General features: G+C 41.8%; 3 protein-coding genes and 1 long non-coding RNA gene across 10 annotated transcripts; 1 reads left to right on the forward strand and 3 right to left on the reverse strand.

The window, feature by feature from the left end:
• Positions 1-255: 255 nt before the first annotated feature.
• Positions 256-22,342, forward strand: fbxl13 (F-box and leucine-rich repeat protein 13). 4 transcript variants are annotated; one of them, XM_034084716.2, is made up of 22 exons: positions 256-435; positions 602-708; positions 1,394-1,490; positions 1,628-1,695; positions 5,968-6,122; positions 6,469-6,578; positions 6,672-6,770; positions 7,476-7,571; positions 7,674-7,809; positions 16,617-16,669; positions 16,994-17,094; positions 17,703-17,832; positions 18,305-18,403; positions 18,571-18,691; positions 18,793-18,955; positions 19,038-19,157; positions 19,251-19,374; positions 19,464-19,544; positions 19,862-19,996; positions 20,090-20,253; positions 20,332-20,422; positions 22,251-22,342. In XM_034084716.2, the coding sequence occupies exons 1-22, from the start codon at positions 346-348 to the stop codon at positions 22,275-22,277; spliced, it is 2,367 nt and encodes a 788-aa protein (XP_033940607.1). In that variant the 5' UTR covers positions 256-345; the 3' UTR covers positions 22,278-22,342. The 4 variants fall into 4 exon arrangements, with proteins under 4 accessions (XP_033940607.1, XP_033940606.1, XP_033940605.1 ...); XM_034084715.2 differs by having other exon boundaries at positions 20,332-20,470; positions 22,251-22,337; XM_034084714.2 differs by lacking the exon at positions 22,251-22,342 and having other exon boundaries at positions 20,332-21,594.
• On the reverse strand, positions 1,356-5,413 carry LOC117447819 (uncharacterized). The gene is made up of 5 exons (XR_011643453.1): positions 5,181-5,413; positions 5,045-5,103; positions 2,708-4,970; positions 2,478-2,503; positions 1,356-1,465 (listed from the first exon to the last, which is right to left on the reverse strand). It is a non-coding gene; the product is annotated as an uncharacterized lncRNA (long non-coding RNA).
• LOC117447820 (leucine-rich repeat-containing protein 17-like) lies at positions 7,833-18,292 on the reverse strand. 4 transcript variants are annotated; one of them, XM_034084723.2, is made up of 7 exons: positions 17,872-18,292; positions 16,127-16,223; positions 15,549-16,022; positions 15,218-15,435; positions 14,389-14,544; positions 8,429-8,570; positions 7,833-8,352 (listed from the first exon to the last, which is right to left on the reverse strand). In XM_034084723.2, exons 2-7 carry the CDS (start codon positions 16,186-16,188, stop codon positions 8,070-8,072), a joined length of 1,335 nt encoding a protein of 444 aa, XP_033940614.1. In that variant the 5' UTR covers positions 16,189-16,223; positions 17,872-18,292; the 3' UTR covers positions 7,833-8,069. The 4 variants fall into 4 exon arrangements, with proteins under 4 accessions (XP_033940614.1, XP_033940612.1, XP_033940611.1 ...); XM_034084721.2 differs by having other exon boundaries at positions 16,127-16,286; XM_034084720.2 differs by lacking the exon at positions 17,872-18,292 and adding an exon at positions 17,773-17,861 and having other exon boundaries at positions 16,127-16,286.
• fam185a (family with sequence similarity 185 member A) lies at positions 21,856-27,247 on the reverse strand. Its single transcript, XM_034084724.2, has 8 exons — positions 26,661-27,247; positions 26,457-26,566; positions 24,017-24,109; positions 23,737-23,875; positions 22,629-22,670; positions 22,442-22,537; positions 22,202-22,336; positions 21,856-22,072 (listed from the first exon to the last, which is right to left on the reverse strand). The coding sequence occupies exons 1-8, from the start codon at positions 27,094-27,096 to the stop codon at positions 21,960-21,962; spliced, it is 1,164 nt and encodes a 387-aa protein (XP_033940615.1). The 5' UTR covers positions 27,097-27,247; the 3' UTR covers positions 21,856-21,959.
• Between the last annotated feature and the right edge of the window lie 378 nt (positions 27,248-27,625).

Here is a 27,625-nt window from a genome sequence, read left to right on the forward strand (position 1 = left end):
CTCAGAGAGTGGCCGACCAAATCGTTCGCTGGGTGATTACTTTCTGGCTATAAACAATCAATTAACTTTGCATTATATTATACACATCACGTAAAAAAAAAATCACGTATGCAATGTGTTAGTTAAAACATAATGCGCCTTTCGCCGTTTATTTTGTCCACTTTGTCACTTTTACATCTTACCGCAGCACGAATGACATTAGTTGACCAACACCAATGTGACATTTTACTTTATTCGTTACCTGGCAACAACCAGGCCAAATCGGACAAACGCTAAATTGAACTGAGGTTAGTTAACATTTGTTAAGATACTCGATTATTTCTCTACAATTACTCTAAACGACAAATGTGTCAAAGACACACTATGGCTGGGGCAAACGCAAAGCCTGCTCTAAATGAGTGCGTTCCAAAACACTGCCTGCCACAAATATATAAGGTAAGTCATCGTGCATACAAATGTATTAAGTAAAGATTGCTGCAGGTAATGTTACATATAACATGAGCTAGACTACTCTATGTATTTCACTATTATCATCACTTATGTTAACATTTTCAGAATATGAAAAGTAATTCGCATCTTTTTTCGGCTTCTTTGACAATAGGCCTTATTGACAGCTTCATGCCTGTCATGTCCCAATGACCCTATACAGTTCCTGAAAAACACTCTCACGGCCTTCCAGGGACATGACAGTCTTCAGGATGTTGACTGGTAGGTAGACCATCTTTCTTGTGACTTTCCTTGGGATGGACACTTGGGGGCTCACTTGCTCAACTTTTGTTTTACTTTTTGGAGTGATATTCATGGTAGGCTAAAAAATATGGAGGAGTAAGAATCAAGGTCCAGGACAAATACAATTATTCAATATCTGAGCCAAAATGTCTCAAAGAGGGAACGCTTATATAAAACTGGACAATAAATTAGTGTTTTTTTAATCAAACTGTGTTTCCTATTGCTTTGCGTTGTCCTATGTCGGTTACCTTGTCCAGTCTTTCCATTTACTCACATTAACACAATTTTAAGATACTTAACAGTTTTCTAAAGGTCACCATTAGACTTATATTGACTTTCAAAAACCACACCCCTAAGGAAACTAGTCACCAGCATCCTCCGTTCTTATTACCAATCACATTTACAGGCATTGTACATGTTTTTGAACATTTTGGAAGGATAATCATATATTGTCTTTGTCAGCTTAGATTTCCATTTAGAGCATTTTCTTTGCAAACTTAAAGTGGTGGTCATTACAGGTTTTGCAAATAAAGAATAAAAGAAATTAAAATCTTGTGATAAATCACCAAATATACCAACTTCTTTCAATAACAATCATTCAAAGATCCAAGTGTTTTGTTGGAGATAATCTGTTTTGTTGTTCAACTTTATTTCAATTGTTAAGGCACAAATTTGTCGCTGATGCAGAACAGCTCCCAGCAACAACCACTCTGACCGACAGGACTTCGGACTGTGCCTATATGGAGCCAGATGACATCATGGTACATTATGGTTCAGTATTGTTCATGCCACCAATTGTCAGATTGATCACAGATTCATCACACACATTAAGACTCAAATGACAGTTTAATAGATTTAAGCACTTGTATAATAACTGCTGATCTGTATGCCTCTCTAGATGTCCCTTTGCCTCTTCGAAAAGGCCTACTGCTGTTACAAGAACAATTTAACAAGCTCTTGCTTCAGGTATGCCTACAGTATTACAGTTGTGATCATCACATGGGGATGGGATTACTTTATCAAGGATTTCCTGAGGGAGAAGAAAGAGAAGTGCCATTAGACATAGGCTCCATCACCTCCATGGCCTGCTTACCACCCCCCGCTCCAAACTGCGAACCTTCGGGGACAGAGCCTTCAGCGTGGCAGCCCCCACCCTCTGGAACGCTCTCCCTGCGGAGATCCGCAACATCCCCACGCTTGACGCCTTCAAAAGGGCCCAAGACCCATCTGTTCACCAAGGCCTTTGGCCCCTAATCTATTTGTTGTTTTTGTCTGTCTGACTGGTTGTCTGATTGCCTTTTTGTTTTGTTATGTTTATTTTGCCCTGTTCTTCCTTGTAAAGCGACCTTGGGTCCCATGAAAGGCGCTATATAAATCTAAGCTATTATTATTATTATTATCACGAAGTAGAGTTAGTGTTCATCATTAATTGATTTAAGTGCACCCTATAAAAACAAAATTAAGTTTCAGTTTAACAAAATTAAAGTTAAAATACAGGAATTGTTAACCATCCCCCTATAATGAGTTCTGAGAAATATCAAATTGCCGTTCATGAGTCTGTTTTTTATGCTCAAATACTGGCACTGACTATGCTTTTCATTTGTGACTGAAAAGAAAAACGACAAACTAAAACACTAAAGCTGCTGATTAGCTTACCCAGAGTGACAACAGCAAGATGAGGTAATAAACTTTTTCATGGCTTTCATTATCACAGCAGATGTTTGTAGAAGCATATACACTTGATTTACCTCGAAGATGAAGATGGCAGCAGATCCTAATGAAAAAAGAACAAACAATAATTCAGTTATGAGAGCATTAGGTATTGTTAATAGGAAGCTTTACAAAAGCTTCTTGTTCAAATTACATTTTAAAGTTTCAAACTGATACATCAGAATGTGGGTCAAAGCTTTCACTTCTAATTAATCATAAGTACAACATTCATATATTTACAAGCAACGTTTTAAAAATGTTTCCATACCATGTTGTGCTTCACTTGAAGGGTTTCAATCCTTCTTTATTGTTCTTCAAATCCTTTACATTGCGATAAACATTGTTCTTGTATTCATCCACCTGATATGGTGAATAATGGGTCTTTGATAGAGATAGTCTCTTCCTTTTGTAATCATTTCTGGACTTGTGAACATGTGCCTTTACAAATGGTGGTGACCTGTTTGGGCCCATTTGAGAAGGAAGCCTTTTGTTGTGTCCACCATTCCTCCAAAATATATCACTGAAAGTAAAATCAGAAACCTTGGATGCAGACAGTGGTTTAAGATGCAGGTTGGCCACAATACGAGGCTCTTTATTCACATTGGCTGGAGTCTGTTGTTCTTTGTTTGGTTTTATGGAGGTCTGCAGAGCTTTGTTTGCAGAAAGACCTCGTTGTAGTCGGTTAGAATATAAGCCCTGGGGGTTTCTGACACCATGTATATCATTGCCAAAAAATCTTGAATAGGCCTTCTCTGAAGCTGAGGTCGGAGCCAAGTTAGTAAGAGAGTTCAAATGCACATCATCTCTGGCCCAGGATGAGATCCCACTCTGAGTTGAATCTAATCCACTAGAAATGGGAATAATTATGGTATTGTCAGCCATTCGTTTTGATCCCCGAGTGCCAGTGGCTTGATTTAGCTGGGAGAGGTTTGATTTCTCCCCGTCTTTTGCAGTCAGGTTGAAAGGAGGGCTAACATCGACTGTCTGGTCTCTGAGATAGCCACCATGTCCACTTGAGTCTTGAAGCAAGCTGAAAGGTTTCCTAGTAAACAGTCGGTGGAATCTGACTGGCTGCTTTTTGTTGAAAGCTTGAGGCTGAGCATCATGTGGGCTACTTGTTTGAACTCCTACATGACCGCTACTTCTCTTTGGCAAGATGTTATCAGAGCTTGAAGAAACAGAACCAGACGATACAAGCAGGTGGGAGGTGGGAGAGTGGTTTACAGCCTTTGATTGCTTGTTTTCAGTGGGTTGATAAGCCTCCAATGGTTGGGCTGGGCTTTCCCTATGTTTTGGTAACTGATATGGGATGTAGTATTGACCTCTCGGTGGATTGACATGTACACTTTTTGCATAGGAATTCAAAGATCTGGGCATTGGTGCAGACAGGTCATTGGCTGAGTTCACTCTGCCTAGCTCCTCACTTTGGAAATCTTCACCAAGTTCAAAGCCGCCAGTGTGAGATATATATTGTGGTTGTTGGATAACCTTAGAGGTTAAAGGCATTATATTGGATCTCTGGCTTGAGTAGTAGCTTAAATCTTGAGATGGGCTGTATGGAAGGCTGACAGGGGGAGCAGTCACATAGCCACCAAAATACAAATCATCTCCATAGTATGAGCCAGAAGGTATTTGTTCAGGGAGATTGAAGTTTTTTGACTGGAAGTCTTCATTTTCCTTATAAGAAGCACTTGTAAAAATATCAGGGTTTTCCCCAAAACTATCAAAACTACCTGAAACATGCTCTGGGTGGCGTGGGTAGAGAGCAGACCCTGGGCCAGAGTCTTGGTTGTCATAAACACTGGAATAAGTGAGACTTTCAGTGGAGTCGTCAGGATCTGGGATAGAGGGGTTTTCACCTGGCATTTGGTAGTTGGCGCCATTTTCACTTTGTTCAAACGCTGTATTCATAGCTTCACTCCAAACTTCATTTTCACTGGCGTCATCATGGGCGGTTACTTCTTTTGTATAATTAGACCTATAGCCCATGTCCGTCTCCCCCTTTATATTTTGAGCATTAGCAGCCATCTCATTTTTCAAAGTTTCCCGTGCAGTTTGAAAATGTGGACCAAAGGCACCTCCTGGAATCAAAAATGAACTCTTCAGTTTTTCTATAAACCGTTTGAAATCTTTGACTGTCTGAAAACTAGTCCCCTCCATAGGTTTCTCTTGTGTGTGCTCATCAACTAAAAGGCCAAAGGGGTGTTGATTACCAGCTCCTTTATGCTCATATTTCTGCACTGGGGGGGCAGGGACATGTTCTGTGTCTGGGTTGTTTTGTACCACGTCTTCACTGAGGCCAGTAACAGAGCTAAAATCCTCATTGTTTTCATGGTTCTCTGGTTCTCCTTGAAGGGAAATAAAGCTGTGGCGTCTCAGAGCTTGCATTTCATCCCTTGGACTGACAGATTCTTGGTTGGTGAATAAAGGTTCTCCAGAATCAAACATGTTTGAAGTTTGTGTGCGAGGCCCACTTTCCTCGCTACCGAAGTCATCACCATCGAGAGGGTAGCCATGTGCAGTATTGTAACCTATCAGGGAATAAACAGACATTACAATAAATTCATTTTGTTGAACATGTTGAGGAATAATACAGAAATCTTACCTTTTTGAGTAGTAAAGCCAATGCAGTCCCAAAACAACAGAGAGCAAAGCCAAGACACCCTGAATAACAATAAGGTTTTTTTTAAAAGAGGAACACAGGCCAATTTTAGCCAAATATACACTTGTGTTTTATTTACCCAAATGGAAGTGCCATGGTAGCAAATTCAACTCCAGCGGTCACTCTCAGCAGACACAACAGCAACAGTTGTAACAGTTGATTAAAACTACCAGCCCAGAAAACAATCAACCATACTCCCTTTTTTTTGTATCCTCAAGGTTTGAAAGCCATGAACCATAAGAAAAGTGCAGGTGAGGATAGTAAAACCTTTCTGAGTCTGCTACTCTGATGCAATTAGGTGATTGAAGACAGTTGGTGCTGTGTTAAAATCAACCTAATTAGACCAGCACAGGTGGAGCATTTATTCAGAGAGCTGAGTGGTGATGGCTGAAATATCACTCAGCTATCCAGAAATAGCTCTAAAACATCAGTTGCCTTCCTCTAAATGTCCTTTGTGAATCCATAATTCTTTAGTATATATTTATAAATGGTATGACTGATAGGACGATATCTCAAAAAAGATGCAGATATCACTCTATAAAGAAATTTGACCCATGCAAATTAAAGTATTTTCTGGATCATTGCTAACACAGTTCATGAGGATATTATATTTCACAGTTTGCCTTTCAACTGTCTATTGTCAGTGCATACTTCTACAACATTGACCTTTTATCCAGTCAATAACTCTGCCCTGTCTAAATGTCCCAACCAGCTTCAGTTGATATCATCATTAGAAAACACTAATACAACAGTATTATTTCATTGTTACTGACTCCTGTGCCGATGGGTTAATACAGGTTTCTGTCAGTCTGCCTGCTTACATTTCCACTGAATTAATGATGAGCTGTGTTTGATGTTTGGGACAGGAAGTGGAAGAGGTTCGCTGCCCAGAGTAAGAGAGATATTGCGGAGCTGGCTTTGAAGATGGACCTGGAAAAGAAGCGTCATGAAAGAAACTGCCAGCTGGTTGCACTTGCTAAATGGTTAAACTGGGTAAAATTACGCAAGAAGACACAGGCCGGTAAGTGCTTACTCAAATATTCTGTACTCCTGATGAGTTTTGACTGTTTTTGGAAGCTAACTTGAATACAATGTCAGAACGTACATACACTGTGGTTAAGGAATATGTCCAAACTGAATGTCCTGACACATTTCTTCCCGACTACACTCACTCCTGTGACTAATTTTGTCCCTTTCACATTTCACTCTTGAGACTTGGCCACATTTTTCTGGGCTTTATTTGTCTTAGGATTCAGTAGAATCCAACTTTGTGATCAATGATAATAATATTTTTGCCATGATTTAGCCCACATGTTATCCTCTGCCAAGTGTTCTGTGCGAAACTGATGAACATCTTTTCTAATTAGTTGCCTCGGAAAAACTTGAGAGTCTTGTCAACGTTGGTCGTCTTAAGCGCATCATAGCTGCATGGCGTAATGTTATAAAGGACTCAAAGAGGACAAAAGAGTACTATAAGGTAAACGTTTATTTATAATTGTATTTATTTTTGAAATATACAAATTCTCATTCTTATCATTTCTTATTTTAATGGTTTGTTTGGATCTTGCAGAGGTTGCAAATGGGATTTATAGAAATTGGCAACAAAGTCAACCAGACCGAGGAAGGATGTGACATACTCTCCATGCTCCCTAGCAACCTCTCACTGAAGGTAGTTCCTCTTAAACTACATTAAGGTGCCACACAGAGAAATTATAGCTGTGGAATTAAATGTGAAGCAGCTCAGTGATGAGATCATACGGGTTACATAAGACTTTAAGTACACTTCTCTGTCAACATTCCTCCAGTCTCCTCGAGGCCAGGTTGTATAATATCAACTAAGATCATTGGGATCAAGTATACCTATTACCAGAGAAAGAGTTTTGTTTCTTGAACAACTCTTATCTCTGTTATGGTCTTTGCTAATTCAATTTTTGTTTGTATTATATTATTACAGAAGTATTTTAATACCAGTATTTGTTTTAAATATGTTAACAGCTGTAAACATATTTTGACTCTCCTTGCACTGACAGACATATTCCCTGTTGTTTTTGGATTCACATTTGCTGGCAAAGGCAGGGCAGATTTGACTTTGTTTGCTCTGGTGTTTCTGTCCAACACCTCCTGATAAATGGTGCTTCAACATGACTATGTTTGGAGAAAGAAAGAGGCTGCTTGTATACTTACATCACACTGGTTCTCTAAGTGGCAGAGGAGAATCTTGTCTTTCTAATTTAGGTGCTTAACTGTCCTCTTGACATTGCACAAACATTTCCAACATAACAACTGGTCTCTAAGATATTGGTACACATAACAGAGAATCTACACGTGTACACCTTTCCAAACGATCAAACGTCATGTGATTTCTTTTCTGCAGATCTTTCGATATTTAGAGTTGCGAGACTGGCTAAATTGTGCTGAGGTGTGTTCCACATGGAGAGCTATCATCCAGTCAGGCACATTGTGGAGTCAGGTCTGTACTAGGAGGATGCATCTTTAATCAATTTCATAGTAAAGTTTGAAGTTATACTTGAAACAGGAGTATAAATGTTCCTGAATTTTGTATCCCTATTAGATCAACTTCTCTGTGGAGAAGGACTGGATAACAGAGGGTAAGATGAAGCAGATTCTGCAGAACTACCGTCCATTTGTGATCCATCTCAACCTGCGTGGCTGCACAACTCTAAAGGGGCCAAGCCTGAAATGCATCAGTGAGTATTGCACATTCAATTACTAGATTTTCATTTTGTGCTTCATCTGCAATACCCATATTCTATCATACAGATCATGTCCTTTTGATAATAATTATGAGTAGAACAACCAATAAGTTAATAACATTTTTATACTTTGATTAAAAGGACAGTAGGATCTCCATCTGATACAGACAGTTTAATAATAATGAAAGGAAGCGAAAGAAGGGAAACTAAATAGCATTTGCAAAAGGTAAATTGTTGGTCATATTTCACTGGATTCAGGACAGCCTGATGATTTGGTATTTCTGTGGTGTTCTCAAGTGGCTGGGCTCCAGCTCCTCCTCCAGCTCTCCCTGCACTTCCATTGCTGTGTTCCAGAGTTCAGGGTCTGTTTGGTCTGGATCTGTTCTGCTGTGCTGTCTGTCCTTTGGACACGCTCTGTTGTATGAACGCACATACTCTGCCACACTCTCCCCTGTATGTTCAGGAGGGGAGCGACACAGCATGCCCGAGTACCTGACCCCTGGGTGAAGGCGCAGCCAGTACATCATGTAGTGGATGCTGAAAAAAATCCAGTCATTTATTATTTGCATTTGTCTAAAGTAAATAAAGGAAGCATTTGCACTGAAGAACCCACCTGTAGTCACACACCCAGGGGTTTCCTCCCAGTTTTAGCTGTAACAGGAAGTAAAGGTCTTCAAGAACCCCGTACTGGACAGAATGCAGGCTGTTGTCGGACAGGTCCAGCTCACGAAGGTGCAGCAGCCCAGAGAGGGAACCTGGGAGAGAGAAAAGAGAGATTGATTACTTCTCTCTTCTCTTTGTATAGTTATATTTAGACAGTAGTGAAATCAAACTCTGGAAGGAATGCGTTGGTTGTAGGGATGTGCATCTCCATCACTGAGGCCGATGCGATGCGCATCTCGATACGTTGCCACGATACGATACATTAACGATACATTTGAAACACCAGGTGATACGATACGATACGATTCACCCCTGTTGCGATACAGTTCGATACGATTTGATTCAATATTATGCGATTCAGTGCGATACGATGCGATTCAACACAATGCAAAAATAATGATACTTCAATTTGGTACGACAGAGGATTTTTGTTTTATTCCTTATATGCAGCAAATCATACATTAACAAAAAAGTGCTTTACATATTTGGTACTGCACATCCCATCATGCCGTTTCTTTTTTTAACTTTAAAAGCTCTCCAGAGTACAGTACAATTGTATAACACCTCACAGTTAAACAATGTAAGGATGCATTGCTCATCACCAGTGAGCAGAAAGCAGTGGGTTCTATATGAACAATAAATAATACAAATAACCTTTCACAAACAGGTATTTCATAACTGCTTACAGTAAGGAAGACATTTAAATTATTATTGACCGTCACAGGCTGCTGTAAACTAAACACCACTCTCTCTGACAGAACACCTCACTGAGTGATTGAACTCATATGTCTAACTTTCAGGTTTCTCTTTTCAGCCGCAGACCCCATGTCGCCTCTTTATGTGCGTCGCTAAGTTCCTCGTACTACTTGTGTACTTTAAAGCGGCTCGGCATCGTTTACAATTTGCGAGCGATTTTTCAAGTTGACTGTAGTATATAGTGCCGCGCACATATACCATCAGGACGTTACTGATGGGGTGCGGCTGCGGAGTGATACTGTGTGTATGCAAGCCCGCATCTAGGACGGATCTATGTATCATGGCTGTAGACCTGTTGAGTAATAAAGATACCTCATACAAAGGTCTACGGATACCTTATTACTCTCCATGACCTGCGGTCAACTATATAGCATAAAAGGACTATTACACCGTCTTTCTTGAACAATCCGAAGTGTTGCCAAACGTTTGATTTGTAGGTATTTTTCGGTGCGCTGTGTTTCTCTTTCTCCTCAACTTCCGTGTGTGTTGATAACTGAGACTCTCGGCCTCTGGCGAAGCAAATATCCAAATCAAAGATCGTCTCTGCTGAGCGTTGACAGGATGAGGGGATTTTATATGAATGAATCGGTTTTTTACCGATGCAAAGACGCTACGCAATCGATGCATCGCGAGTTCAACCCGGTTCAACCCAAACTGTAGCCGATGTGCACTCTTTCAACCGGTGCACTCGCATCTTGAACGTTTATACCGATGCGAATCGGTGAATCTTAACATCTCTAGTTGGTTGGTGTTCAGTTTGTGTCTGAATCACTTAAGCAGAATGTTGTGGTGACTACCTATTTAACCACTGGGACATAATTCAAACCTGGAACTACAGTTGCGGTTATTGTTCCCACACGGACATGTTATGGGTTACCTATAAATAGGTGTGCCCTCTTGGCTCTCTCTCTTGTCGACCCGGGCTGCGACCCGACAACATGTCCTTTTCTGCTCCTCATTAAAGTTCCCTTTTGCACCTTCGATGCACCGCCTCTGACTCCATATCTCTCGGCACTACACTGGTGACCCCGACAAGTCTCGAGAAGTTTCCGGGACAGACCCGAACACGGCAAAAGGAACTCATGTTTCTTTCTCGAAATGCCGGGGATTTTTGGAATCGTCCGTGGCTGCCACCGGCACGCGGACTGAGGCTCGGTGCGCGCCCCGCAGAAGAGCTGGGGACGTTGCTCGCCATTCCCGCATCAGCCTTCCATCCAACAGGGGGTCGATGCATGACCTGCTGGGTCGACCAGCAACTCGATTGCTACCTCGTGGGCTTGTTTCTTCGGGGCGTGCGGCTGCACGTCCTGGCTGCGCTAGCTGACGACGACTAGCGGCTAACCACGAGGGGCTAATAACGGCTAGCAGCTACCGACGACAGCTAACAGCTAACAACGGCTAACAGCTAACGACAACTAGCAGTGGCAGCTAACGGCTAACAACGACAGCTAACAGCTAACAACGGCTAACAGCTAACGACAGCTAACAGCGGCAGCTAACGGCTAGCAACTAACGACGTGTTGACATCTGACTGTAAACAATTGTTTTCCGGTGCCGGAGAGGAGGTTCGACCAGCCGGTTGACCTCATGTGGACACTCTCATTTTTTTCACCACCTCGACGGCGGTTCCAGACGCCACTCACGGTATCATCGACGCCTGGGTGGTGCACTCCTGGACCCCCTCTCGCCTCGACAGTTCCGGACGTCGCCCATGCTCCATCGGCCCATGGGTGGCGCGCTCCGGGACCCTGTCTGGCCTCTCCTGCTTCCCGGTGATGCCTCAGCACCTGCTGAGGACTTCATGCCCACCGCCGCGGCACGTCTGCCTGCGGCCGGGTTGTGCTCCTTCCTCCCGGGGGGACTGCTCCTCTCTTCCGGGGATACCTCGACGCCTGCCGAGGACTTCATGCCCGCCGCCGTTGTGCGTCTGCCTGCGGCCGGGTTGCCCTCTCTTCCGGGGATACCTCGACGCCTGCCGAGGACTTCATGCCCGCCGCCGTTGTGCGTCTGCCTGCGGCCGGGTTGCCCTCTCTTCCGGGGATACCTCGACGCCTGCCGAGGACTTCATGCCCGCCGCCGTTGTGCGTCTGCCTGCGGCCGGGTTGCCCTCTTTCCTGCTGGGTTCTCCGCAACACCTAGTGCGGCCCCCTTACGACGGCCCGCCCTCGGTGTGGGTGCCCTCGCCCTCGTTAGGGCCCCTGCCCTCTCCTGCGGCCCTCTTTCGTGGCCCGTTCCATGGCCCGGTCCTCACCTGCGGCCCCACCCTCCTCGGCCCTTGTGGTGCTTCCTCCACGGACGTGGGGATATATATATTTTTTTTTAGGTGTGCCCTCTTGGCTCTCTCTCTTGTCGACCCGGGCTGCGACCCGACAATATGTCCTTTTCTGCTCCTCATTAAAGTTCCCTTTTGCACCTTCGATGCACCGCCTCTGACTCCATATCTCTCGGCACTACAGTGTCCACATTATGTGCATAACCCTCTCAGCTTTCCCCACTATAAATAAAGTCTGTAAATAAATAACTATATTCACAAAGATGGCATAAGCCGCGTTCACACTGCGGTACTTTTCCCACAAAGGTTCATGCGAACTCTTTAGTTCGCATGAACTAAGTACAGATCGCGTTCACACCAGAAAAAGTCCCTGGGGGTGGATTAGGCAAATGAAGCCAGTGACGTCACTTCTTCTTCTTCTGCTTTGGGTTTACTGGCAGGCCGCAAACCACTTCACGGCGTATACTGCCGCCCAAAGTCCCCGGAGTTGGGGACTGGCTTCAGTAGAAGCTGCTGGGAGTCCCAGCAGCTTCTATTGAAGCCTTCCGAGTAAATCGCCAGAACGCCGACACCTCCTCATCTCCACCGCTCCCATGTTTTATTTTGTGTTGCCATAAGTTAGTCTCTCTGCGTTTCTGCGCTGGGCTAATGCTAATAATGCTAATGCGAGGATAATAAAATGGCGGCTTCACAAAACTTTTTGGGAGTTTTACGGGGCGTGATTTGCAATCCGCCCAGCCAATCAGACATATAGCTCTTTTCTCAAAAAAGAGCCGCTCGAAAGTCCCTGCTCTCTAGCGGACTTTCGAGGGGGTAAAAAGGTTCGCATGAACTACTTTTAGTACCGGCTCTTTTTGGTGTGAACGCGATCATGAACTAAATTCGCATGAACCTTTGTGGGAAAAGTACCGCAGTGTGAACGCGGCTATTGTTCCCAGTGTCTTAGGGTGTGTTCACACCTAATAGTCCGCTCTCTGGTGCGCACCAGACCACAGTTTGTTACATTGTTTCATTTTTCAGAAGGTTCGGTTTGCGTTCACACTGGCAAAAACTCAAAGGGACTATAAACACAAGTCATGTGCTCGGAAATGCTGTTCAACCATTGGTCAGACATTAAGGGGGTACAAACGCAAATCCCGGCAATTTCTAGCGGAGCCTCCGCCATGGAGCATCGGTCCGTTCGATTTAACTGTATACAGTTTGGCTGAAACTAACTGACAAGACAAGAGCGACAAGAAAACAGCGGAGAAGTAACGGGTAGAAACCCTCCTTTTTACGCAGCGGTCCAGACATAGGTCAGACGGCGACACATATTCAGTTGCCAGTTACTTTGGCATTATGGCAGGGATATCTAGATACTTCCCAAGGTTTGACATAATGAATTGTGCTACTTTTAAAGCAAGCAACGATTTTCAAATCTGTAATCAAAAAGCTCCTCAAAAACGCTATCGAAGCCGTTCCTGCCGTTGCTACATTAGTTCAAACAGTAACAACGGACTATTTTTCTTAGCGGATGCATGTACATTTAAATACATAGGCTACAACAATTTTTTAAATCAATAAAATAATTTTCTAAATCCACAAAAGCATTTCAATTAATATTGTGAGTCATGTCGTTACTTTGTTGGGAATGTGGCCATGTAATAAGCGGCATAATGTGCAGCAGCGCGGTCATTATGGGGAAAAGAACACCTTCATGCCGATCTAGATCCCTCCGCTTCACGTCGGGCTCCTGATCAGCCTGTCGGTGTTCTTTTCCTGCTTATCCATGAGAGACGTTCTGCAGAGGAGGGGTGTTTCACCGACGACAGGTGTTCTTACTTTTATGTAGCTGACGGAGAATGTTTACTTTAAGGCCCTGACACACCAAGCAGTCACCAGAGGACTAGCCAAAGCTGAAGTCGGCTGTTGCCTGGCCGTGTTCTCCTGCGTTTTGGCCATGTGTCGCACGGGAACACACCGCACCGACTTCAGTGCGTGAGTGGCAATAACTCTCCTTACCAGCAGGCGGCGGTAGTGTGTATTCGTCATTCAAAAGAGGCAACAACCGGAAAACAGAGAAGAAGAAGAGTATCTTTTCTCCGTAATATCATACAGAGCTGGCCTCTCCTGGATCAAGGTGATGAGCAGGTCTTCGGTTGCATCATTCCAGATCGCCATGGTATTCAACATGTTGAATCGGCCATGCATCGGGTCTGGCAGTCCAAATAAGGCGTGTCACGGACTCACGGTCGACGGTGCGGGACACACCAACCTGACTACGGCGCCGCGAATGCCCGACAGCCTCTGACGGCCTCTGACTCCCAAAATCGGGTTGGTGTGTCAGGGCCTTTACACGACACTGTTCAACACTTAATTCTGTTTCACTCTTTAACTAAACAACCGCGGATGTCTTGAAAGACTCTTTCGCTAAAGATTTTGAAGATATCCGCATTCTTGTGACACGTAAATACTGCGCTTCCTATGTTTTGGTGCGGACTGCGTTCACACCAGCAATGAACCGCTCCAGAGTTCGCAAGCAAGCGCTCCGAGACCACCTATTTTAGCGGACCAGAGTCCGTTTGTTTAGTTCACTTAAGAGGTCTCGGACTGCGTTCACACCGACCCAAATGAACCGCATCAAGCGGCTAAACGCACCAGGGTTCGATTCAACCGGACTATACAAGGCAGGTGTGAACGCACCCTTAAAAGAAACAGGAGTCAGCAGCAGTTGTTTGACATGCTCTCAAACTTTGGCCTACCATATGATATCCATCAGTCAAATAAAAACAAAATGGGGTAGGTTTTCATTCTGGATGTTACTGGAAATATGAAGCACATACTGTAATATGTACTGGTTATGATGAATAGGTACTGGTATGATGTAATCATAGCTCACATACCTGTGTCAATGTGCTCCATATTGTTATGACTTATGTTGAGGCTTCTTAGGCTCCTGGCTTCTTGGAAATCTCTGGCTTTGAGATGACGGATTGAATTATGGGACATATCTATATGAACAACATCTTCTGTAATACCTGTAGGCACCTCAGTTAGACCTAAAAACAAAACAGACAGGGTTAATGAGGGAAGGATTGCTCCAATATATTTCATTATTTTGCCTCTTGAAACAAAATATAAAATGTCTTCATTCATATGGTCAGTATCTTTTTGTATTGATTACAATGAGGGATTTTTCACCTTTACCATTAAAATGTGCCAAACCTTAGATTGCACAAAGAAATCATCTTGAGTTTGCACTCTTAGTAAAGCAAGTGAATAATTGTGCGTAGAGACAGACTTATGCTCTGCCCTGATCATTAATCCAGGCTTTCTGCCAATACGAGGCAGATAGTTGTAACACTTATTATTCTTAGGTTCATTTTAAATGCTTTAGCAGGTTATGCAATGGACTTATTCTGATGTCTTTGTTTAGGTAATTATTTCACAGTTGCTCATAATGTGACAAGTGAATCTAAAGTAAAATCAGTCACAGGTTAAGGACCCAAGCAACTTAATGCTGAATAGAAAACAGCCGCCAAACCAGATGTGTCTCCTCCTGCTCTTCTCATTCTACTCATGTAGCAAGAATATTAACCATGAACATACGAGCTCCATGACATGATGCCTTAGAGGTATTTTTCCCTGTTGCATCAGAAACATATGTGCTGAGGCTCAGGGTAAGGTTCAGTTTATGAGACATGTAAATGAAAAAACTGTTTGTGAACTTGCCTCGCTTGCTGCAGTCCATCCGTACTTGGGGGAATAGGTAGGTGTGGCAAGATGTGGTGGCGTCCGGTTTAGTGCGAATTGGAATAGGTTGTACGGGGTTTGTGGAATATATTTGGTCGCCCTGTGGTTTGCCTGTTGGGTCTGTCTTCTCCTTACAGAGAAACTCTGGGTTGATCTGCCTCAACTTCATGCCTTTCAGCCTGGAGGGCTCTGCACACCTAGAAGAGATCATGATGAAATCCAAAGTTATATATGGAGGCTCTGTGTTATTATTAGAATCAGTAATGACTTGTTTATCTGTGAAAAAAAAAAAAATATTGGTGGAAATCACCGGGCATGATTTCCTAGATTACGGTTGCTTGGGACCTGAAGGGTGCGGATGAGACTTTCCATCGGGCAGACACAGTTCCAGGGATTGTCATGTAGACGTAGATAGCGTAGGTTCGGCATGGAGATGAGGGCCTCTTCGCTCAGTGTCCCCAGGCGGTTGTGCTGCAGCAGCAGGGTTGTAAGGCGTGTCAGACCCTCGAAGGCCCCTTCAGCCACCAAAGAGATGTTATTCTGCTGCAGGTCCAGACTGGTTAAGCTCTCAAATCCCAAGAAAGCTCCGTCACGAAGGATTTTGATCCGGTTGCCTGCGAGAAGGAGGTGGTTTGGTTGTTTGGACCACTGTGAGGCGGGGATGGAGCTGAGGCCTCGGTCCTGGCAGTCTACAAAGAAGTCTCCAGATTCTGTCAACTCTGAGCACTGAGGTGCAGAAATCCTGTAGGGGCCCGATCTGCTGTGACGCCCAACACCTCTCACCCTGACAAAGTGAATTCATGGCTTATCACAGTGTTCACATGCTCATTAGAGGAGGGGGATATGTGCATTGAATAAATTAGGCCCAACACATGAGTGGATCCATACCTGTTCCGTGTGAGTTTGTGCCTTGCTCCTTTGAGGCCTCTGCCCTTCCCCGGTCTTTTCATCTCGGCGTACGGGAGCAGGAGGAGGAAAAGGGAGGCTAACAGGAGAGAGGAGGTCACATGCATGCTATCTGCAGGGATTGTCTTTTCAGAAAGAAGAGCTGCAGAAAAATAGGATTTAGGGGTAAAAGTTTGATGAAAGCGAACTTGGAAACAGAAGCAAATGGTCAAAGTGGACAGGGTCATTGTTTATGGGAAACAGCTGCTGCTTTCTGAGGAAGAAGTGAGCGGCTGCACACATTATGTAAAAGATAGGAGCCGTCCAGGAATGTATACACAGCTCGTAAGAAGGCAGAGTACCATAAGACTTCATGTTGTTCTCTACACTGTCTTAAATTAACCAATTCTATCACAACTTACATTTAATAATTATTGCAGATTACAACATAGTAGTTTGAACAGACATTTCTCTGCTTTGTTTATTTTCATAGGTGAATGCAGAAATGTCCAAGACCTCAATCTGTCAGAGTGTTTTAATGTTACCGTAAGTAAAACAGGTTCATGAGAATGTATAGATCATCATTTTCTAATGAAATATTTAACTTTATTCAAGATTACTACATTGTATAAAGTGATTAATATTGATTAAGACTCTTTGTTAAGTCAAGTAGAATATTGATTGAAAAATGTTGACTGTTTATTTAATTCTAATTATTGACATAAAATGGATTTAATGAAAGCCACATTTTTGGTAATGCTTTGTTGATTGTGACATTGCACTGTGCCATGGACTTACGTTCAAGTATCAAGATAAGTATCAGATACATTTATGAGAGAACTTGAGGTAACATTTAAATCTCTTTCACAGGATGTGATGGTTCAGAGAATTGTCGAGGGCTGTCCCTGTCTGCTCTACTTGAACCTTTCTTGCACATTAATAACAAACAAAACTCTAAGAGAACTGTCCAGGTAAACCTCCAGTAATTATGAAAAAAGTGTTAAGATTTGTGCATGAAACCGTGGTACAGCTCACTTGCATATCAAAAGTAAACTCTCCCATTATGATCCTCCTTTCTGGCCTCCTGCCCTTTGGTTCCCAGAATTATCTCCATTTCTGTTTGTCCAATGTGCTGCAGGCTTGTATTTCACGTCTAAGAGCAGCTTGGCCAACTTAATGATTAAGATGAAACAATCATAACAAAACGTTTAGACTATGTAATTACATTGACGATAGATTCAAAGGTTCAACCTATTTTAGTCCTTAGCTCTTTCCCTTATGGGTAGTAACACAATGCAAAATGCTTTGAAAATATTGTATTAAAAAAAGACAATATTTAAAGATATAGCATTTTAATTAAAAAAGTGATAATACTTGAAAGTAAGTATTTAACTTTATACATTTAGTTTTAAAAAAACATTACAAAAACCAACTACTATCTACAAAAGTATAAAGGGACCAGTCAACCTCAAAAATCTAAAATACAAATGTTCTTCCTCTTAGCTCATGTCCATAATACATGCTACCTTTTTGATCAATATTTTAAATATAAACTGATCTAACCATTGATCTTAAACAGGAAATGTCTAAACCTTCAATACCTGAGCCTGGCCTACTGCTACAGATTCACAGATGAAGGGTTTCTGTACCTGGCCAAAGAGAAGGGCTGCCACAATCTCATCCACCTCAACCTGTCCGGCTGCACTCAGGTCAGTCGGTATCCTCCTTGGTTTGGTATTTAGTCTCACCTTTCAGTTCAACGAAGACAGGGTGTAGAGGAGGTTCAGTCCACCTCTTAATACATCCAGTCACTCTCTGTCTCCACGTGTCTCTGCTTGTTTCTGGCTGTTCTCTGGTGACTGTTTGCACTCAGAGCAAATGAACACAGATCTGGAGGAGAGGGAGAGTGGAAGGCAGCTGTGGCCAAGAGGAGGGTTGGACTTAATCAACTCTGGCCCACCCACTCACCACACACACACACACACACACATATATACACACACACACACACACACACACACGGCAACATAAAACACACTTATCCTCTGGAAGTGTGCTTTAGTTTAGTTCCAGATGTTTTACTTTCTGGGGCCCTGAAAATGTGAGCAGCCATGAAAACTGCGTCCAGAAGAATGATTCAGATTCACATGTATACACATATTTTCCTCTCTATCCTCACAGATGACTGTAAATGGGTTCAGATACATTTCAGCCGGATGCCCTTCACTCAAAGAGATTGTTGTCAATGACATGCCCACTCTGTCAGATAGCTGTGTATTGGTACGTTTTTTAACGACATCCCAGCTCTTGAATGTTCAACGAAGACAACAAATAAGTAATAAATCACAAAAGAATTAGCCTTGTCAAATCAATACATATTTGTTTTGTACACACCCTAACCCCTGACAGCAGAAGCAGAAGATTTCATTTTAACTCTTTCCAAACAGGCTCTCACTTCGAGATGTCACTGTCTATCGGCCATTTCGCTGCTGGATGCTCCCCATCTCTCCGACATTGCGTTAGAAGCCATCGCTGCAGTCGCTAAGCTGAGGACTTTCAGGACAGAGGGTGAGATCTTTTTGCGTTGTGCAACATTCATTTTCAAAAACACATGAAAGGGAATTCTCTTGTTGTTATTCTGTCTGTTTTTCAACCCCTGTGCTCTTTAGGTAACAACCAACTCACAGACAACAGCTGGAAGGCTTTGTGCTGCAGCTCTCAAGGCCTCCGCAGACTCCACGCTGCAGAATGCTCCAGAATGACTGACGCCAGCCTCAAATCTGTGGCCAGCCTCAAGAACCTGCACCACCTGGACATCTCACTTTGTAACAAGTGGGTCTGGTTGTGTGTATTTTAGATCATGAGCTTTATTATGAAGTTGCATGATGTAATGGGTTTACTGCTTGAATTACAGGGTGAGTGATACTGGAATACAGTATCTGACAGAAGGCTCTTCATCCACCAAACTGAGAGAGCTGAATGTCAGTTACTGCTGTCACATCACTGACATATCTGTCATGATGATTGCACAAAGGTATACAGTATGACTTCACACACTCACAGATCTCATTGTGTTTTGTTAAAATATTGTCACGCAGCAGCTTTTGTTGTGTCTTGTGTGCACAAGGTTGTGTAAACTGTACCATCTCAACTTGAGTTATTGTAAGAGTCTGACTGATATGAGTCTGGAGTGGCTGAGTGGAAGCTCTGTCTGCTCTCTTGATATCAGCGGTTGCAACATCCAGGATCAGGTATTGTTATTTACCCTCACAAATTCCTGGAGAAAAAAAAGATAACCGGCCCTGTTGGTTAGTCTGTTACTCTGTTTTTGTATTTTCAGGGCCTGGCAGCTCTTGAAGGAATTCGCTTGAAGAAGTTAAATGTTGCCCAGTGTGTCTATATCACCGATATTGGCATGGAGGTACACATTTAGCCAGGATTTCAACACGTGGTCAGATGTGGCATTTTTCTAGAACAGTTAACAGCTTATTATGGGCTTAAGTTTACGTCCTGTGTCTAATATCAACAAATGAAAGGGAAATAAACGTGTGCCGCTGTTTCCCGTAAAAATATGTCCCGAAAACTTGAATGATTTTCACAGTTGTTGTTTCACTTACTGACCAGTAACATATGTGAACAGAGGAAGGCATGTATTTCTCTCGTAAACATTGGTCCTCTGCACTCTTCATATTTCATCTCACATTTTACTCTCGTCTGCTTTGATCCTCACGAGGGCAGAAGCTGTGCAAGAACGTGAGAGATCTGGAACATGTTGATGTGTCTCACTGTGTAGCTCTGTCAGACCCGGCCATCAGAGCCATTTCATTTTACTGCAGCAGTCTAGTCACGCTGCGGATGTCGGGGTGTGCGAAGGTAAACCCCCCCCCCCACAAACACACTCCTCTAAAGCCTTTTTTGTTAATTTCATATGATAAAATGTTTCTATTTTCTCCTGTCCTGCCTCAGATGACAGATTTGGCAGTGCAGTATCTGACAAGTGGATCTCAGTACCTGCAAGAACTTGATGTGAGTGGCTGCGTTCTTCTCACGGATCGCAGTCTCCGACACATAGAGAGGATCTGTCCTCCACTCAGCTCCATCACTATGGCCTGCTGCAGCAGCATCTCAAAGTAAGACACAGTTTAGAAAAAACACTGCAAATAGTCCTGCACGAGAGTCTTTAATGAACATAGCCTCTGTTCTTCTAGGGTGGCCGCCCTAAAGCTTCAGCCACGTGTAAAGCACTGGGAGCACAGCAATGATGACCCTCCATGGTTTGGATACAACATTGCCGAAAAAGTACATCCAATCACAAGACCTATCAAGACAGATGACACCTGGGAACAGGTGGAACAGCACTCAGTGATGACACGAGCAGCAAGTACAGAGAGATAAACAGATCTAATTGAAGAATTAGAGCCCACAGCAATCACAGCCACCATCCTTTTTGGGACATTATTTCAAACCTATTAAGAGCATCTAAACTAAGTATTTTATGAAACCCATAAGATAATCCACTCTAAGGTTCTTTCTTGGCCAATTAACCTTCTACCGAGTTTCATGAAAATTGGACCAGCACCAAACCAAAAACATAACCTCGCTGGCAGAGGTAAAATTACAAATATACTGGTCAAAAATCTATAAAAAACATTCCTGTCTGGATTGACCGATGCACAGTTTCAATGCTGCATTGACACTTTGTATTTTTTCGTCAGATGTTGACAGGGGAAAGTCCTGTGCTCTCTGAGTTTGATGCACTAGAACCCTTCTTGCTACAGTTGTGGATCCTTTAGTATTCCAGTTCCCTGTAATTATATTGTTTTTACCTCTATAATGTGGTATATTTTCATTTATACAAAAATCACAACTGTGTATCACTCCACATTCTAAAAGAAGTTAGTCGATGTTGTTCAAAGCAAAATATTTTAGTTTTGGTTCAGATATATTTCTTAGATGTTCTCACTGAGTGAGAAACTGGCTTAGTTTAAAAAAAAAAATCAAGATTGAGAACAAATTAGTTTTAAAATTACATGTATACAATTTATGCTGAACATCAACTTAACTATCATTAGATGATTTAGTAAGGGTGACAGCAAAAACACAAACCACTGTGTGGATGCATAAGTTGGCTGGGCATCATGTCTGAACGTTGAAAGTCAGATTTGAAAGCTTTTGAAATGTGATATTTTTTCATTTCTACATTTTGTGATTACTGTCTGTCCATGCAGTGGACCAAGTGTCTCTCCCTTATATAGAAACATTGTTCATTTATACTTAATAAAATATGGCACTCTTCATTATACAGTTTGGTTTATTGTTTTATATAACACATACCTTCTATGTTTCAGAAGGTATGTGTGGATTTGCTTGACACTGGACCCTAATTGTTGGTATTATAATCTATACCTACTGCTTCAATAAATGGTCTTAGTTATTACCTTCCATTTATTAAAGCCAGATCAATACCAGATTCAAATTCAACGGGTTGCATTTTTTAAATTTGTATCCATGATTTCATTTGAGGTGAAGTGTCTGAACTTAACTCTTTAATGAAAAACAGACTTGCAATGCTTTTGCCACAGTTTCAGATAATGTTTATAATATTTACATACCATACTGAAGACATTTAATTGCTGGACATTATTCGCATCACAAGTAAACAAACCAACAAGAATGAGCAAGCAAACAGTTTCTCAGTGTACAGTGAAACCGAGTATATCTTAAATACTATAGATTATACACATTTCTTTATTGAATGTACAATTTATCCTGAGCACAGTTACTTTGTGAGGTAAAGCTACACCCAGTTTAGCTCTGTAAGGGTAAAGTTCATAACTCAGCTCCCCAGCTTCAGGGATTCGAACCAGCTTTGTGTCTTCAGTCTGACGGAGTTTCTTTCTGCCTGAGCTTTGACCCAATGATCAACTGGGGACACCCCATTGATATAGCCTGAGAGGGAAACAGCAAAAAAATACAAGCATATGAAAAAGAAACGGAACGTTCTGTGTTGATTTACTTGTAAAAGGGATTAGTTATCCATCTGTGCCATGGAGACTGAGGTAATGAAGAACAACTGACCAGTAACAGTGGTTTGGCCTTCAGTTGTGTTGTTTTCTACTCCATGCAGAACAACCTCTGGGCTGATATCCACTGATGTTCCACTGAGCTCCAGACCAGCTTCCATCGAGGAGGGGACACGCACACACACCGCTCCTACACACAACAGGAGAATGAGGGATAGCCAAAAGAGATATTACTCAACAGGAAGGAAAACTGTGATTCATGTGGTAAATATTGTTCTTTGTACCGTTTGTTTACCTTCCTGAGTGTGAAGCTCGGCACTGCCACCATCTCCCACATACACATCAATGGCTCCGCTGTGAGAGGAAACCCCAAGGAAACTATTCGAACCATCTGCAAAACAAAGCAAGCCTCAGGTTTAACAACCACTGATAAATGCCATACGTACTTGTTTGCAATCAGGGGGTTGGCTCAGCTTGCTCACCAATTACTGTATCTCCAGACACGTTCTTCACAGTGGCCTTACCTTTTAATGAATTAAAGCACATGGTCAGTTTCAACCTATAATTAGCTGTGAAATTCTTTTCAGTCACCTGTAGATAAATTACAACATTTATCACTTAAGACTGAAACATTTGGCAAAGAAAAGCCTTGGTCACAGAACACATGCATCATAAACATACATCACTCTAGACAACAAGATAATTGTTTCCATGTATATGAAGAGAGGCTCTTCTGTATCAGGGAGTGATTAAAATTCCATGTCGATTATGCGTTGTATTTTTTTGTGACACATCCCAACCATATTGGATTTACTGTAAATACACTCAGTTTGGATCACAGCCAAGGGCTTTAAAAAACAAGTTAACATAATGCAGCTGTTGCTTCAATGACTCATGAACAGTGAAGGTTTAAAAATTATATATAGTTGGACCTACTTATCGAGTGAGTTATTAGATACAGGTGGCAGATTATTCAAATGTGTTTCAATTTAAGTGCAGATTGCAATATCTCTATCTATATATGGCTCTTTATGTACGTATTTTTAAGTGTTTTTGAACAAGACAATGAACCCCTTAATTTATTGTGATGCCCCTGTGGGGTCATCAGTAGAGAGGGTGTGGCTGTTCTGTCTGGGCTGCATTGGCTGTAGTGATTGCATTAACTCAGGGCACCTGGGTCTGGTGCCCTGCAGCTATTTAAAGCCTCTCTGCTCCTCTGTTCTCTCTCTGCTTCTCCCTGCAGGCACCCCGGTTTTGTTGAGTATATTATGAGTTTCTTCAGTTGTTTTACTTTGTGCACTTCAACACTCTCACACACATACATGTCCATACAATCCTCACCCTGCATTTACATTACTGATACCACTGACATCCACACCTCATACTTTACTGTTTTTTATTTGTTTGTCCTAAATAAACATCTTTTGTTAACCGTCGACATGGTGTGTCTCCTCTTTGTTGTGGCCTTTTGAGCCGGGTCATAACATTGATCAACAATAAATATGTAGTTTTGGACAAATCTATACATTAAAGTTTTGCTGCAGTACTGATAACCACACAAAAACAGATGAGGAGTAGATATTTGCTCACCGTGCACATGGCCCAGTTCTACTCTCCCAGAGCAGGAGGAAACAAAGCTGGACTCGGCATAGATGGCTTTGACCTTCAGAGGTCCATGTTCTGTTGAAATATTCATTGTGGTGCCTTGAAGCTTCTTGACATCAACACCCTATAAACACACAACGAATCACTGCACAGTACTGTAGACAGGTGATGAATGATCTGAACATTTTCTCTCAGTTGTAAACAGATGAAGCCTGTATTCAGGCTGCTGCTGCCCTCTAATGACTGCTGAGTGTAGTGTCCTTACACTGTCTCCACATGTGCTGATGTCCACATTTCCATAGATAGTGCCCAAGCCTGTAACATGTCCTCCATTGGACTGGACCTCAACCTGATGACTCTGTGATACAACAAACAAAGGAAGTCTGAAACAACTGAAAAATACATTTCATTTCATTTTTATTTGTCCCGCTCATGGTACGCAAAACCAAATGTACAATAATTGCCACAAAACATGACTCTACCAAAACACCACTGAGCGAAAAGTAGCAGGGAGAAGAATACAATCTTATGTGACCTGCCCCTTTCTAAAAAAAACAAAAATAAAAAAATAAATGCCCTTCATAATAATATTTTTTTTTTTCACAGCCAAACATAACAGTATCTTAGGATACTAAGAGAAACACAACTTATTTCCCACTTGACGGTTAACGAAAAGAAACAAAACACCACATGTATAAGGAAAAGACAAGTGCAACACCCTCATCTGAGTCCTACTGGAGAAGAAGGTGGAAAGCGACGCATGATGATGATAATAACAATAACGATGGCAATGGGACCCGCAAATACAGAAGAGACATCACATCAAAGACATCAAACACATGAAGGACCAGAGTACATAGACTTATTCACATTCTACTTCATATAGTCTCATCTTTCTTAATTTATACAACTTCTTTAACTGAAAAATACATATACAATTCTTTAGATCCTTTTGTTGAGAATTCCACAATTGTACACCAACCACCGAAATACACATTTGTTTAAGAGTAGTCCTTGCATATGGATACTTACAATTTAATTTCCTTCTGTGGTCTTCCTTTTCTGATCCAAAAACAAACAACTGTTGTAAATATGCTGGTAACATTCTGCTTTTTGCCATGTGCATTACTGATAATGTCTGCAGCTCAGCTATGTCTTTGAGTTTCAAGAGTCCTGACTTAAAAAACAGTGTGTTGGTGTGTTCTCTTGAATCAGCTTTATGTATTATTCGTACTGCCCTTTTCTGTAATATTGACAATGGCTTTATGTTGCTCATGTACGTGTTGCCCCACACTTCTATACAATAAATGAAAAATGGCAAAATAAGTGAACAGTACAACATCCTCAATGCCTTGTAATCTAGCAAATACTTTGCCTTATTTAGAACAGAAATATTCCTAGACACTTTCGTTTTAACATGTGCTATGTGTGATTTCCATGTCAGGTTTTCATCCAGCGTCACACCTAAGAATCGAAATTCTGAAAACCTTTCAATAAAAACTCCATCAATGGACAGTGAAATGTTTTCATCTTTTTTTCTATTAGCAAAAACCATAAACTTCATTTTATTCAAATCTAGGGTTAACTTATTTTCATCAAACCATCTTTTAAGTTTGACCATTTCATGTCCAATACACTTTGCTAAAATGTTTAAATCATCTCCTGAACAAAATAAATTTGTGTCGTCTGCAAACAACACAAATTGCAATAATGTTGACATTTCACATATGTCATTGATGTACAAAATAAAAAGTTTAGGCCCTAAAACCGAGCCCTGCGGGACGCCACATTCTATGTTCATAAACTCCGATGTACTACCAGCAAATTCTACATATTGTTGTCTGTTATCTAAATAACTTTTTAACCAATCTAGAACTACTCCTCTCACACCGTATGTATGTAATTTCGAAATTAATAGGTAATGGTCTATGGTGTCAAATGCCTTTTTTAAGTCAATAAATACACCTATTGTGTATTTCTTGCTATAGCTGTTGTAATTTCTTCTGTTATTTTCATTAAAGCTAAAGCTGTAGATCGATGTTTCCTAAATCCATACTGACTCTCACTCAACTAATTTTTTTCAATCAAATTATCAAATTTTTGGACAAACAATTTCTCAAGGACCTTTGAAAATTGTGAAAGCAAGGACACTGGTCTGTAGTTGGTAAATTGGCTTTTGTCCCCTGTTTTAAAAAGTGGGATAACTTTAGCTATTTTCATGCTATCTGGAAAAATACCTGTCTGACATTAAAGATTAAAGATGTAGCTTAGCGGTTTAATTATACAGTCAATAGTCGTTTTCACTATTGTCATGTTGATCCCATCACTATCTGTCGAAGTCTTATTTTTGCATTTGTCTACAATGGATCTAATTTCAATTTCGTTTATACTTTTCTCTAATGTGTTAGCCAATTCTACATCTGATATGCTTAATTCTGCATAATTGTGCAATATGTGTATAGCTGAATAAGCCTTCAAGACAAGCTCCGAATAGAGGACTAGGACATTTGGTTTTGCGACTTGGTTATTAATTATACGAAGTTATAATGAAAAAATCTCAAGTCAAGTATCTGCAATAAAAACAAGTTAAGATCAAAAGCTCATGAAATTATCCATTAAAATACAGTAATATGCAAACATGTCATCTCCACGTGTTTTTAGGTTTTCTGCAATAAACAGGTTTATGTTGTAATGCCACCACCTACCTTGACCGAGTGTAGCAAACAGTTGCCACTCTCTGTCTGCACCTTGCAGATATCACATTCCATGTTCTTCACTTGCACGTTGCCTTTTCCTTGAGTCGTAATGAAGAGATCTGACAACAAATGACAACAGACATTATTACACCAACTGCTAAAAACTTCTGTTGACATGTTTGCATTTTGATCAACAGGACAGGAGGCACTTACTACATTTAGTAGGTGCAGTCATATCAATCGACACACTGCCCTTAACCTTTTCCCCTGAGATGAGCAGCTCTTTGCTCTGGTCATCATAGTGGACATGTAGGTCATCCAGGCAGACCTCCTGCTCCGTGTTTGTCCCGTGAACTGTGATAAAGACTCGGTTAGATTCGGGGAAGTCGTGCGGGTCCAGCGGGCGGATGGAGATGCTGCAGGCCAGCTGCGCCCGCACCGTGCTGAAGGGGTCCACCGTCAGAGACCACTGCTTCAGAGGCGGCTTTACCTCCTCGTATGTTGGAGACTTCACGGGGACAGAGATGGATAAGTACCGTGAAGTGTGCAGAGGGCGGAGCGGGGTCGTGAGTGTCCTGGGACCGGCTGTGAGGGTCCAGCACCGGAGCAGTCCGACACATCCGCCCCGAGCTGCTGAGCTACAAAACATCTTTCAACTGCCGGTAAACTAGCTCATGTACGCCTCACACTGCCGCTGTTGTTACAAATGACTTACTAAACATCTGAGGGAAAATAGCTGCCATTAAGTCAACACCATGGTCAACTTGAATTGATAAAACGCTGGCAAGTCTGTGCTCTACTTTTAGCACAAGACTAGTACTTCCGGTACGATATTTCAGACTAAATGTCTCATCCACCAAAAAATGGTTTGCTTTTTACTTTGTATTATTGGTAAATGCTCTAATAAAAACAAAAACAAGTTAAAAGAAGTAAGTTAGGTAATGCACAATATATTAATAAAACGGACATGTATAGTATAAAGCAGGATAATCCAAAACAGGATGTATTGTTATTGCAAGTAATATTTCAATTTCAATGTAAAAAATGTACACTAGACAGTAAAGTCCTCTGTTACTGTAAAAAAATATCTACAATACATTGTGTAGGCTTAAATGTAAAAGTTAATTGAAACCTCTATGGCTTTTGAAGGCAATTTATTGTACTTCCGGTCTTAATCC

Source organism: Pseudochaenichthys georgianus, chromosome 6, assembly GCF_902827115.2.
Source record: "Pseudochaenichthys georgianus chromosome 6, fPseGeo1.2, whole genome shotgun sequence".
Lineage (NCBI taxonomy): Eukaryota > Metazoa > Chordata > Actinopteri > Perciformes > Channichthyidae > Pseudochaenichthys > Pseudochaenichthys georgianus.